Genomic DNA, 14,927 nt, shown 5'->3' with positions numbered 1-14,927 from the left:
GCAGGTGGAAAAGAAGCATATGTTCATATAATTGTGGTATTTTCATCCATAACGGTTTGGATATATGTTGCAGATAATTAGTTTCCATATATATTGCAATGTATTATATCAATGTACATGAGAAAATGTAATGAAGTGTTTGCATTATTATTAATGCTAGTAATATTTTATTTTTTGGAATGATGTACAGCGGCCTTTCCCACCCCAACATGGTGCCCCCCAAAACTTGGAATTCAGGTACATTGGTATTGCAATTCCAAGGGCACTTGGTCAGAGTAGATAGGTGTGACATAAGATGTTAAATGAAATACAGTTAATACTACAATATTGTCTCAGCTGGTAGCAACATTGGTGTCCTAACAACCAGGAAACACACTGAGACAAGGAACTGGTCTCTAATATTTATTGCTAGTACTTAACAGGAATCCTAACAAACTGAAGAAGCGTGGGAAAACCCAGACATATAACCCCCAAGGGTTAAGGCAGTCCCGATCTGTGTCTCTTTGAATGGCTGACCAATTCCTCAGTGCTATGCATGCACTTGACAGTCTGGATGGGAGCCCCCTGCTGGCCATCCTTGCTCATGACAATTGGGCTCAGAAACCAAGCAGGGTCAAGTCTGGTTAGTACTTGGATGGAAGGCTACCACAGAATGCTAGAGCTCTAAACTAGACTGGGATACCAAAAAACCATCTTGGAAGAAGGCAATAGCAAACCATAGCCATACTATTGCCAAGAAAACTGCATGTTTGCGTCCATGAAGTCACCAGGAACTGGGCTTGACATGAGGGCATCTTTAGTTTTGTCTGTTAAAGTATTGTTTGTTATTAAATATTGTATATACTTAATTGTTGATTGCTGTAAAATTACAATTATATCCAAAGTATACAAGAAAGCTTTTTTTTTAAAGGGGAAGACAAAACGTAGCTGGATTTGGAAATAGTTTTATGGAGTTGCAAAGTGGGTGGGCGTTGGAAGATCAAGGTAAAGACTGCCTCAAGTTCACGTTGACTCCTGGTGACTTCAAGAACATGACTGTGTAATCTTGGCAACAATGTGGGACATGGTTTGCCCTGTGATAGGAGAGGAAGTTTAAAAAGAACAATTCTTTGATGTGCATTACTCTTCTTTCCTGGCTTTTTTATATAGGGACATCTATATTTTGACTTTTTTGGGTAGGAGTGATTGACTTTATTGCCAAAGACTCAGAGAAAACACAGATACAATATCCAATGAAAAAGTAAAGAATTTACTCACAGGTGCCATGTGCTTATGCTACTAGATTAATAATTGGTAATTTAGTCTGCAGTAGCAAACACCAAGAATCAGACATCTGGTGATACCTGTATGAGATTAACATATTTTATAGAAATGATAAACACTACTGTGTTACTGAAATAAGAAAATACTAAGGAATTTTATTTAATGCTTTCTTCCAAGGTCTCTAATGAAAACCTCACTGGTATTAACCCAGCGGTTATGAGCTATGTGGTATTTGATGGTGGCGTTTTCATTGATCCAGTATTTGGAGATATGCTTGCTACCCCCAATAACTTGACACAGGTATGAAATTGACATAAACCTATCTTGTGAAAATTGAGTGTTTTAATACGCCTCAAAAATTATCAGCAACCAAGCAACTCACTGTGGATTTTCTCAAGATGCGTATTTGTTTACAATTGGTAAAATGTGGTAAGATTGAAGTTGAGAAGTGTTGGTATTGGACTGGGAGAAATCCTGGTTCAAGGCCAGCCTCAGCCATGGAAGCTCACTGGGTGACTTGGGGCCCATCAGTTTGGGTCCAAAAGACTCCATGTGGAAATATAATTAGGGGAAACTCCCATGTAATTTGCCTTGGAGGAAGACAAGTTGGTGTAGTGGTTAAGGCACCAGACTAGAAACCCGTTGGCTGTGAGTTCTAGTCCTGCCTTAGGCACAAAGCCAGCTGGGTGACCTTGGGCCAGTCATCTCTCAGCCCTAGGAAGGAGGCCAGGGCAAACCACTTCTGAAATCTTGCCAAGAAACCTGCAGGGACTAGTCCAGGCAGTCCCCAGGAGTCAACACTGACTTGAAGCCTCCCCCACCTCAAAAATGCCTTGAAGCCTCATATAAAAGGCAGAATAGAATAGAATAGAATAGAATAGAATAGAATAGAATAGAATAGAATAGAATAGAATAGAATAGAATAGAATAGAATAGAATAGAATAGCTTTATTGGCCAAGTATAATTATACAAGGAATTTGACTTCGGTGGAAGAGCTCTCAATATATTTACATATTAATGCAAATAACAAATACAATACTAATGCATATAACAAAAACAATAATAAATTTATTACATTCTGGTAAAATTAACAATTAATGCATGGACTCCTATGCATAAATCATTTTTGACGCATATGTTATCTGTAGAATAACAAGAGCAGAGTCACCACCCAATCAGACTGTGAGCATTAGAGCTGTCTGGACCAGCAGCAGGGCTGCCTTCTGATAGGAATAAAGCCAAAGATTCTCAGTTAATTTTGCTGCTAAGGCCACAAAGATATATGCAGCCCTCTAAGCCATTCATTAACATTGGTGCTTAGCAGCAAAACCTCTGAAAGGTTTAGCTCAAAATATTTTCCTTCGCTAGGTAAAAAAAGTCCTCCTCAATCTTTCTGAAAGCAATTTACATGTATGTAGGGAAGGTTTTAAAAAGAAAAAATGAGAGAGATTTCCCCATTCAGGCAATTGCAAATTTCCACACGGGCCCATCAGTCCCAAATGGTTGAGGAAGATGATGATGATGTTTATATTTTTATCCTACTGTTTCTCCTGAAATAATCCATGTAAAATACGAACAGGAACAAAATAAATAGTAAACAAGGAGAATAGATCAATTTAAATCAAGTTTGATTATTATGCTATCATCCAATGGCCCATTTGTGTATAGGAAACTATCTTAACTGGGTAATCTCCAGATAATGTAGATATCGACTGCCAGAAATTTCAGCAGTGGCCAGCTGCTGGAGGGAGCTCCAATGAGGTGAAAGATTGGCCTAGAAAGTCATAGATGGGACCTGTTTATTGGCATAATTTAATGGATTAGACACTCTCATTTTCTTTTTGCTGTTACTGAGGCCATAGAATTACAGTAAATTATGATTTATCTATTTTAAACTAGTCATTATAGCAATGTTGTGGTTAATTTATATCAATATTTGAATCATATGTTTTCTCCATCTGGATTCTTTTCTTTTTGATCCAGTTGAATTACAAAGTTGAGTAATCTTGAGGAAAAGCCAGCAAAATCTTATCTAAACTTGGGGAAACTAGTTAGGTCAAGAAAGGGCTACACATATCCTTAAATTGGTGGTGGTAATCAACAGAAATCCTTTGGCCCTCTATTAGAAAAGAAATTACCTGATTATTTACATGGTTTATTTGAAATGTGTGTGGAGGGGTGTCACTGAAATCATAAGCGAATATTGGTGTATTTATGAAGAAGTTAGCCAAAATTAGTTTCTTTTCATGGCAGTTCAAGTTAGATTTTTCTATCCATCTTTACCAAACTCTCTAGAGGTAAGATAACGTTTGCAAGTCCCCCAAAAAGGAAAAAAAAATGATGCAAAGAAAACAGGCATGAAAACTTTGATCTTTAGCCCAAATGTCATAGACTTGATCCAGATTGTCTCCCTTCTTCCTTTCCTCCAAGCGACTATCAGGCACTGAGGGAAACTTCTGTGAATTAGACTCTTCTCTCCCTTATGCTATAGTCCCAATCCAGATTAGTTCGTATATAATAAAGCCTGTAACAGAAATACGATGCTGATTGATTGTATCCTACAGCCTTAGAGCTTGGTTAATACAAACCCTGGTTTGAGAAGTTCACACACCTAAAGAGCAAACTAAAACAAGCCTGTGATGGCTGCTATGTTGAAAGAAGACCATTGGGCTTGTGACAAATTTTGGAGGACCCAGAAGGCCCATGAAAACATTTGGCTGGCAGGTTCATTTTAGATACACCACCTCCCCAGTCTTGTCAAAATCTTCCTTTCCTATATTTCTTTTTGAAGTTCAGTGCTAGATTTTGCTAATGGTTGTGGTCTATGTTGAATACCTTTCTTCATTAAAATATTAATTTTTTTGGTCCACAGTCAAAACTGTTTACTTGTATCACAACTTTTAAAATCAATGAGAATAGCCATTGTTTTGGTTTTGTTTACTCTTAATATTCTAAACTGTTCATTTGGTCTCATTTATTTTATTCATTAATTCATTAATACTATTTCTTGTCAATTCAGGTTGTAGTTAAAGTCAATGACATTCCTGCAAATTGTTCTGGCTCATGCACTTTTCAGTATGGCAGGGAACTGACCCCTTTAGTCAGTAACATTGACTATTCTACAGGTAATGCTTCTTCAAATGGATACACTAGTGTTATCATGAGGGTTTATAGGAATTTTCATGTTTTCAGGGGAAAAGTGAAGAAGTAGCATAAAAAAAATCTGTGATTTTTTCATGGAACTAATGATTGTATGGTAATAAAGTCTGAACCTTGCTGATCTTTAAGAAATTGATGTATCAGGTCATTGGCCAAGAAATATGACACTTTCAGACTGGAGGTAGCTTCAATGAATGGGAACAAATAGCTTTCCTTGGGGCTCAACAAACTCTCCCCAATCAGGTTTTTTTCAGACATTAATTCATTTCAGGGATGTCTATCTTGCCTATACATTATGATTCTAAGCAAATTATGGCATCGGTAAAAACTGAAATATAAATATATATATATATAATATAAAACAATAACACAGCAGAAGGATACTTCAGGGGCAATACAGATCTTTAAGGTAGTGAAGCAGTGGTCTGATAAGAACCACAACAGATGCATTAACTAAAGGCCCTCTTAAAAATGAAGGTCTTCACCAGACTCACAGGAGTTGTAAGCAAGGAAGTGAAAGGACTTTCCTGAAAAGATGGTTGCAGAGACTTGGGCTCAGCATCAAATGACCCTGTCCCTAGTTCCAGTTGTACAGATGCCAATAGATACTGAGACACAAAGGAAGAGTCAAGAGGGCAGTTAAACAAATCGTGCAGGCCTGATTCCAGATGTTTGCAGAGAATATATTAATCTGTTACAAATAAAACAATATTGTCATATCTCAAATATTAAAATGTTTATTACCATGATAGCTTTTGTGAATTGCAGTCCATTTAATCAGCTGTGAAACTTTATGCCATAGTATATTTATTAGTCTTTAAGATGCCATAGACCTGAACTGAGTTAGGTCATTAATAACCTGCCAGAAAGACTTCCTGTGAATCTGCAGATAACAATAAAGACAGTTGCTATTTTGGATCAAGGAAATGAACTTGCAAAGTGAGTTCCCTCTCAAGATGCTTTTGGGAATAGGGTATGACCAACCAAGGGAGACACTAAAACTGATATGAGTATACAGGAAGATCAACCTGGAACCGTGTTTCCCAACCTTGGCAAGTTTAAGACTTATGGACGTCTGGACTTCAACTCCCAGAATTCCCCAGCCAGCCAGTCTTAAAGTTGCCAGGGTTGAGAAACACTGACCTAGAATCTCTGCAAGTGCAGTGGCTATGATCTCAAACAATTCACTGTCCTGAAGTACTACAGAGTGTTCGCCATTGCATGCTTTAATATTCTGCAGCAATTCCTGGGGATAGAAATAAGAATACTCATCTCAGTGAAAGACCTTGTCCATGTGGACAGATGTAATAGAAACATCAGCCTGTGGCTTTCTATATTGCCTCATTCACAGAGATATCTGTAACTTTGTGATAACACCCATAGTCCAGATGCTCCATATGACTTTTTTTGTAAGCCATTTACTTGCAAACGAAGACTCCAAAGTTACGTGACAACTAGCAAAATTTTATGTGGCAGCTTGCAAGTATGGCATTGTCACATGGAAGAGCAGAAAGTGTAGGAGGACTGAAATCAGCGGTCTTCCCTTTTAACACTGTATATTGCTGTATTGTATTTTACATTGACTTTAATGTAATTTAATGTAATACCTATATGACTTATCTTATTATAACTTGAAGTAATCTATAATGTAATAAATTAATACGTTATTGTCTTGGAATTTTCAGATGATACAGATCATATAATAGTTCACATTATAGGATCTGGCCTCACTTCAGGCAGTCAATCATTGCACATAGAAGCAAACAACATAACTTGCAAAATCCTAAATTCAAATCACACTAGTGTCCTTTGTCAGATGAATTTATTACCAGTTGGACTGTATAGGGTTACAGTATTGGTAAGACCCTATGGGTTTGCAATTAATACCAGTGGAGAAAGTAGTATCTTCCTGAAGATTACACCTAGAATGACTTCTGTTGAACCTTCAGTGGCTTCGGAGATAGGTATGTCTGAATCATACTTACTTTCTACAAGCACATCTGTCTAAAAAATTATGCATTTTAAAGGCAGTGTTTGTACCTCTAATTGCTGTATTTCTAATTCCCAGGTTTGGAAAGCAGAAGAAGCAGGGTGGTTGTGGTGGTGGTGGTAGAGTGAGGGAGTGAAACAAAATTGGGAGATGAGCAAATGCATTGAAATGCAAAGACTCTGTTTGTTATTTATTCTTTTAGGAAATCACAATTGTAGTTCTGAGCCATATATAAAACAGTGGAAGAAAAATAAGATAAATAATCTGTCAAGGTTCTCTTGTATTGTAAGGTGTTTGATCTCTAGAACATGCCCCTTTTATGGCAGTGGACTATATGTGTGTGTATAATATTTTTAATTTTTTTGTTATTTCATTCATTCATTCTAAGGTCTTTCCTTGTACATTTTTAGGAGGACTTCCAGTCATTCTCGCAGGTTCAGGCTTAGATGGGATACACACAGTACTCTTTGGTTCTCAGCTTTGTCCAATTAATTTCAATACCAGCAATGCAATGAAAATAGAATGCAAGCTTCCTCCTTGGGTAAATAACACCTCCATTTATATTGCAAAACAGTAACAATTCAGTCTCATTTGTGGTGATTTTATGACAACAATCATATATATTTTTCAATGTTATTTACCCTTTTGGAATTATTATTTTGCTTCTGAGAATATAAAATTAATTACATGCAGAGTTATTTGAATTCATATCAATCGTTCTTTGTGTTTATTTGTTTTTATACACATTCCTGATCATTGTTGCAAATGCTGCCATAATTATAGATAATAAAAAAGTATATAATGGCACAGCTAATATATGCCTCGTTATAAATAAAATTGACTGATATAACTCATTGATCAGTAACTCGAAAGAATTTTGGATATGTTTACTTAAGCATAATTGGAAAAGACAAGGCTGCATGGTGTTCCCTCTCTCCCTACTTAATATATTGTTCCCATATATTATTATAATATATTGTTCCTTAATATATTATTCCACAATAGCACAGTAGTAGTAAGCAGGGTAGAATAGAGATGGTGCTAATGTCAGGATCCCAGACTTTGTGAGAACTGAATATGTGGGGTTGTCATTTTCACCAGGTTGTCACATATTTCCTTCAGCATTTCATTTAGTACTATTTTCATTAGCCTGTGGCTGTAATGAAATTTCAACTCCTATTTGGAAGCTCCAAATCCTGTCTCTTATGCAGCTATAATAAATATATTAAACAAAGCAGGACATTAGAGCAAGATGGATATCTCTGGATAACCTTGCCCCAGGTTTCTGGATGGGAAAATTGGCTAAACCTACAAATTTAATAGCAGTCTACCTCTAAACAGCAAAAAGTGGACAGCAATGAGGGAGGGATTAGATGTAACTTTAAATCACCAGATCACAGGATACTTCACTTTATAACCTTTATGCAATGTGTTTAACCAGTTCAGGTACAGACTGAGTAGCTTATATTTGCCCAACACGGTCACCTTGGTTAGTTTTAGTCTTCCTCCCTTCTTTTTTTCTCCTCCCTCCCTCTAGTTTTCTTTTTTGCTTAACACATTATGCAAACCCAGAAGATGCTATAACAAGGCATGTTGGGTGCCTCTTCCAGAAACATACTCTAAATTGAACTTCCACCGAGGGCTTTATACTGCTCCAAAATCTGTTCTGGACCTCTATAATCTCATGCTGTTGTCGCTGTTCAGCTGCGTTGAACAGAGTTGAATCAATGGGAGATTGATTTAAGAACCTCACTCTTTACCCTTAGATTAACATCTAGGAGGTTGTTTTTATTGTGGGCTTTCCCCACACAGTCTAGGTGTTTAGTTATACCTCATGGATGACAGTCGTGCTAGTTGTCCATCTTTTGCCTTTCTTTTTTCTCCTAGAGAGGAGAAGAGTCTACTGTTCATCTAACCCTAATTAATGAGCATGAATCCACTGTCTTTGCCAGTGCTTTTATATATGACCCTTCTCTAAATCCATTCATTGTGTCAATGAACAGAAATAAAAGCAGCGTAACAGGTAATAAGTGAAAGCAAACATTTCTTCTACGTGTTCTTTCCTTCCATTCTTATTTGACTTTTTCTTTCCGCATGTCATTCGAAATGTTTTGCATATTCAGGCAATAAGGTAGCTAAAATGTAGCAGTTCAGAATAAAAGAAAATGACAAGTATTCAGGGCTGCAACTGGGGGGGGGGGCAACCAGGGCATGTGCCCTGGGCGCCACGCTGGTGGGGCACCAAAATGAGTGCTGGGGGGGGGCGCCAAAATGAGCACGGACTCCATGTTTGACCCGGGTGACACAGACCCTGGTTGCGGCCCTGCAAGTATTCTATTCATGAGGCATCATGTTGGGTGGGTAAGATAGTTTTGATACAACAAGTCTACCCTAAGGAACCTCTCATTAATGTCTCAAGCACACCCCTTTCAGTTTTCCTTTCAGCTAGGCCTAGATGAAACATTTGTGCTTGCTTAGTAGATTCCTATCTGATAGTTGTACTTCTAGCTGGCAGAATTGCTTAGCCACATTATTGGATGCAAAAGGTCGAGAGATCCAGGATGCTTATTGCCTACCCACTTTCTAATATTCAGTTATACCTGTCAAGCTTGTGAGTGCACCTGAGTGAGATGACTCTCATTGTAAAGAAAATCCCATATTGTCCTTGAATACTTTCTGAGTGCAGCATATAACTTCCATATTGATAGAATGAAAAAATTGAGAGGTAACAACCACTGAGATTTGTTGCAGGATTTTTATCAAGAGCATGATGCATTTGATTTCCAGGTGTTGAGGCTAAATTGCCAGACAGTTTTTGCCTCAATGCCCTGCTTATCACCTTCCCATGTGCACCAGAACAATATTTTTGGAGATAAAAAGCAGGACCAAAAGGGTTTCTCTGTAGACAGTTTTATTTCAGGCAACATTTTAAAATGTGAACATATTGACAACCTTTCAATATGGACTGAAGAGATAAAACAGCACATGGAAATCTGGGTTAGTGGAATAGGATTGTTATGAGAGAAGGGTGTGACTAGCTCTGACAAAAAGTATCAGTTGTCTCTTATTTTTTTTCTTTGCTGCAGGAGGTCAGCTGCTCTCTATAGGAATATCTTCATTCTCCAATTATACTCCCTTGGATGTGAAAGTCAAAATTGGGGACACTGCGGTTCAAATTCAAACTGTAACAGATCATGGAATCAGCGTAGTGCTGCCTTCTCTTGCAGAGGGATGGCACAGACTTTCAGTATTCCTTCATCATCTCCTGCTCAGCACTAGGGGGTAAGAGGCTCTGATTTTTCATGGTTAAATTCTGCATCATAATAGAATTTTAAGAGAGATCGTGAAACAAATGAGAACAGAATCTGATGCCTGTCAGTCAACATGTCTTGACAAGATGGATCTGGGATTATTTTTGGAAGCACAAAAAGCTCTATAAATAAGCAATTTTCTATTGATTAAATTATTATGAAATATTCAATATTCTATTTGCAGTTTTATTTATCTGCCACAGTAGGACACAGCTCTCATTTTTTTTAAAAAATGAAGAAGTAAATGTATTATTTGAAAACAGTGCACCTCACTTCTGATAGGCTAGTATGAGAAGCTGGAAAAAAAATAGATTTGTTTTGGTCAGCTGGGGATCACATGCAGTTGAGCAGAGGGGCAGACAAGGCTTTTGGTGAATGCTCAAGGAATCATATGAAGGCACCATATGCATTCTATGCATACAGCATCCTAACCAAAACCAAGAATTGAATATCATGCAAACCACACCTGCCATTTCCATAGATGTTTCATTGAGGCAAGTAACATTTGATTTCATCAAGGACTGAATTAAAACTTTTTGCAGATGGTGAAAAAAAACCCATGATCAAATGACAGTATGAAGTTTATTTTCCAGATTGGAGCCATTAATCCAGTATGTTACAGAGATCTTCAGCATAGAACCATGTTGTGGCTCCTTCCTAGGTAAATAATGTCATTGCTTTGTACATATTTAAGAAGAATACATTTGGAATGACTGAGAAGAGACTGTGGAAAATATAGATACCTGTTGAGCAGGTCACATTTAATGGGTGAAGCCTGCAGTCTATTCTATGAGAGAGATCAGATGGTCCTGTACGTCCATTTGTATCCAGTCTGTTTTTTTCCAAACTTTCCAACTACCTAAAGGGTGAATATAATAATACATCATCTTTATACTGAAAAATATTAAGCCGAAACCTTTGGTTTGTATTTTGTAATTAATTTTTGTTAAATATGGTTTTCTATCCTCAACTCCCATTTTTCAGTTTTGCTTTCAATTCTTCCTGTTTTTTTCCCCCTCAGGACATCACATTTCTGTTAGTGAGGTCAATGGGGCTAGTTATTTTAGCAAAACTAATATGGGTGGAGGGTGCAGTTAAATCTCATTTCTGGATGGGAGAAAAATATAGCTTTTCTGGCTTTACCTAAGGAATAAACAGCTTCCATCTCCCTTAGGGGCAAAGAAACCAAAGAGATGCATTCCAGCATCTAATGTCAGGACAGAGGAAAAATACTTTTCAAGGCTGCCCATTGCCTGCACTTAACCTCCTCCAATGAGCAGTGTTGCATCAGCTGGGCCTAGTTGCTTATTTGGTATAAGGTCCAAGTAAGTGTCATGACCTCGTTGCAAGGCACAAAGAGCCTCACAACGTGGATCATGATCATTAAGGAAAAGGGGAAGGAGATAATCAAACCAGGGATTAACACAAGCACCCAAAGGCAGCCACACCCATGGACCCATAAGCAACTGAAAAGAGAGACGTCAGAGGAATGAAGATAAGACGCACATGGTGCCCCGGAGGACACAACCGTCGCAGGGAGACAAAGAAGACACCGGGAAAACGCCCAGGCAGCCATCAAGGGTCCCATCAAGAGGGATCGAGGCATTGAGGGGTGGGGAAGCCCGGGGCAACACAGGAGGGTATAAAAGGGGCGCCCCCACACTACCTACCCCGTTCCCGTTTTTTGTTCTGTCAGCCATCATTCCAATAAACCAGAAATCCTTAATACCCATTAAGTGAGTCTGTGTCTTATTGCGAAGCGAGGCTGGCCCTGACAGTAAGATTTTTTCCCCCTGGTTGGCTGTGGGCAGTTTGTCTGTGGGTGTCATGAGTGCCGTTGAGCTGAAGTCATCAGCGCAATGGCACACATGACAATAGCAAGGAAATAGGTGAAGGGGCTCAAGATAAGTAGCCATCAACCCACAACGACTAACGGCCAACAAACAATAACTAAACGGATCACGGAGCACACCCAAGCCATCAGCGCCAATACAACGGAGATCGCCCAGCTGACAGCAATCAACAGAGGAATAGAAAACCTGATGATGGGCGATCCCGGAACCCCTCACCCACCGGCAGGGCAACGTATTGGACAAAGGGGGGTGACGTGACCGCGAGTGAGGGGGCGCTGACCGGCGCGGGGTATTTAAACCCCGCACCGGCGCGCTCCTGTCACTCTCAGCTTTTTTCTTCCGACGCTGTGACTGCGCTGTGAATAAATCAGAGCCTGATCCACGAACCAGTGTCTGAGTATTATTCAGAGGCAGGCAGCGCATGACAGTGGGTAACCAGGGAAAATTTGGGCTACCTGGCAAGTAAACTAAGGTACCAAAGGGTGAAGGACTTGAGGCCCAATCTATTTTATATTGCCATCTAGCTAATGAAAATGGAAGTCGAATATGATTTTATTCTTTATATTAAGATTTTGTCTATAACATACTTATACCAATCTTGTAGTGAATTGAGCTGAATTTCTTTACAGTCTCAGAACAATATACCACAAATACAGAGTTTAAAATACAGAAGTACCAATAAAACACAAATATAAAATTTAAAATACTGGGAAAAAAACAAAACAACCCCCTGAAACAATTAATATTGCTTAACATCCCAGGCTTCTCTCTAACTGGGTTGGCTCATTGGACGCCTAATTTTGTGCTGAAAATTAATATAATAGAAATACGATTTTTCAAACTATATTAATTTTAAAAAAAAGTCAACATCCATTAAAAATTGTTGTCTCTGTCCTAGGTGGAACATTACTCACCATCTCTGGAACAGGCTTTAGCAACAACCCAGTCTTGGTCTTAGTCCTGATTGATTCTCAACCCTGTACTATTATCAGCCTGACTGAAGATAAAATCCTATGTCGGACGCCACCACCCACTCAGCCACTTCATACCATTCTCAAAAACTTTCTGGCAGATGTAGAGTTGTTCATAGGCAACAGGTCATCGGTCGACACATTTCAAATGAAAATCTTCAAGAATTACACTTTTCTTTACAAAATGTCTTTGACTCCAGATATCATAAACATTGAAATAGAATTATTGAACAATAGTCTGTGGCTGGGCATAGAAGGAGTGAATGTAACAAATTCAGTAGCTATCCTGGAACATGTGGAATGTCATCTTGAGGTACAGAAGGTCAACCATTCTATAACCTGGTCTCAGTGCTCCTTACCTCTAAGCGTTCTAGAGCCAGGGCACTATGTTATGAGGGTTCTCCAGAAGCAAGTCGGCTTTGCCAACTTACCAGCTGAGATGCAGCATTTTACAGTAGACCCACAGATAAAGACAATCTTTCCATCTCATGGCTCAGTTTGTGGTGGGCAGTTGCTCACGATATCTGGCCACTCTCTAAAATCTTGGACAAATTCTACTTGGGTATATGTGACAGGCAACTTCACTTGTGAGATCCAAAGCTCAAATGACAACAGTATAATCTGTGCTCTTTCTCCAAGTGATCCCCTTTCGGACGATCAGCAGTTGCCTGATATACCCCAAGCTCTTAATATCACAGTGAATGTCAATGGAATGTATAGCCGTTGCCTAGGAGACTGCTCATTCCATCTTCTTGGAAACAAGACTCTTGTTATTGATGCTGTCACTGTGAGGTTCAGTGGGACCTTAATCGACTTGTTAATCAGAATTCAAAAATTAGTTTGGGCAGTGGATGAAATCCTTATAGAGGTGGATGGACATCTCCCTTGCAATATAACTTCTTTGAACAAAACCAGTATTGAATGCCAGACGGGCAGCCTTGATGCCAAAGAACATAGCATTTCAGTATTCAGCAGAAGCTGGGGAGGAGCCTGCCTGAGACAGAAAGGCTCCAATATCTTCAGAGTCACTCCTGATGTGCTCCATCTTTACCCCCAGAATTTCAGTATTAATGGTGGCGGCCTCCTCACCTTAGAAGGTGCAGCACTGCAAGGCAGGAGCAGCACTTCAGTTCTCATAGGAAATCAGAAATGTCTCCTCACCAAAGTCAAATACTGGTCACTTCAGTGCCTTGTGCCTTCGGGCAAAGGGTCTGCAATCGTGGGGCTTGACATAGACAATGTGTCATATCCTGCTGGGGAAATAAGCTACAGTGAAGAATTCACCCCAGTTTTCCTCTCCCTTCTGCCTTCCACAGGCCAGTTTCTGACAATAATGGTTTCAAAGGCTAGGCAAACAGAAGACATGTTTGTTTTCATTGGAGGCACTTCCTGTGCCAATGTTACTAGCAATGGTACCAGTTTGCAATGTGTGCTTCCTCAGCTTCCCACTGGAGAATATAATGTGACAGGTGGAAATGTGCAGAGAGGCTGGGCTTTCTCAACTTTGGTGTTCACTTCTGTGCTGACAGTTACCTCGGTGAAAAACAGCCATAGTAAGTATGTGCATGCTTCTGGTGAGCAGAATTCTGCAAACTTTTTGAAGTGATGTGAGAAGCAGACCAGAGGGGTAGAACAGCAAACTGTTAGAATATCAGAATTATATTTGACTGGGGCTGTGTCCGAAGTCAGTGTTCCTGTTCTCCTTGTGAAAGCACTTGTTCTTTCTCCTAGTTCTTGATTTTTCCTGAAAGCAACAAACATATGGTTTGCCTTGCAAGTCATAGATTGTTTTCTTTTACCACATATATCATGTTTATGTTTTCTAACGACAACCTGTTCTCCTACAACAAAACTAAACAAACTTTTTTGTTTGGATGGTTGATGTTCAGAAAACACTTGTGATATCCCATTTCTTACAGCAGAAATGCTTCACCATCTTAGTTTCAAAATCCCATTACTAGCTTTGGAAGCAATGGCCAAGTACCATAGCTGACCTTCACCATCTTCTGTTGACTTGCTTTCGTAATTCCACATTTGGAGACATGCTTCATGAAAGTGAATGGCCAGCAAAGACCATGTGTTAACTGACAAATGAAGGCTATTTCAAGGTTTTAATACATCACATTAAAAAAGATACGTCATAGAGACACACAGGTCTGCAGGGGCTAACAATGAAGTTCTAATAGGTTCTTAGTAATTGCCTTATATTCTAAAGTTAAAGTTTGCTGTTATCTATTTTAGAGGTCATCTGCTGTGTTGTTTGGAGTGATGCTTTCTTGGGGCAAGACAGGGATGGGCAACTTGTGACCTACAGGACACTCTAAGCCCCTCAATCTAATTTTTTGCTCCCAAAGCCTCTCAAGTTCCTGCTTCTAAAAT

General features: G+C 39.1%; 1 protein-coding gene across 1 annotated transcript in view; it reads left to right on the top strand.

The window, feature by feature from the left end:
• The window catches only part of PKHD1 (PKHD1 ciliary IPT domain containing fibrocystin/polyductin), a 282,461-nt gene that overhangs the window by 39,218 nt on the left and 228,316 nt on the right, over positions 1–14,927 (top strand). The window contains exons 18-25 of the mRNA XM_063301310.1: positions 1,441–1,563; positions 4,284–4,389; positions 6,109–6,387; positions 6,824–6,954; positions 8,301–8,436; positions 9,500–9,695; positions 10,318–10,385; positions 12,476–14,101. Of these exons, the coding sequence (XP_063157380.1) occupies positions 1,441–1,563; positions 4,284–4,389; positions 6,109–6,387; positions 6,824–6,954; positions 8,301–8,436; positions 9,500–9,695; positions 10,318–10,385; positions 12,476–14,101 (2,665 nt within the window). The remainder of the gene's footprint in view (positions 1–1,440; positions 1,564–4,283; positions 4,390–6,108; positions 6,388–6,823; positions 6,955–8,300; positions 8,437–9,499; positions 9,696–10,317; positions 10,386–12,475; positions 14,102–14,927) is intronic.

This window comes from Candoia aspera, chromosome 1 (assembly GCF_035149785.1).
Source record: "Candoia aspera isolate rCanAsp1 chromosome 1, rCanAsp1.hap2, whole genome shotgun sequence".
NCBI lineage: Eukaryota > Metazoa > Chordata > Lepidosauria > Squamata > Boidae > Candoia > Candoia aspera.
The sequence above is the reverse complement of the archived record's forward strand: the minus strand, read 5'-3'. Positions and strand labels throughout refer to the sequence as shown.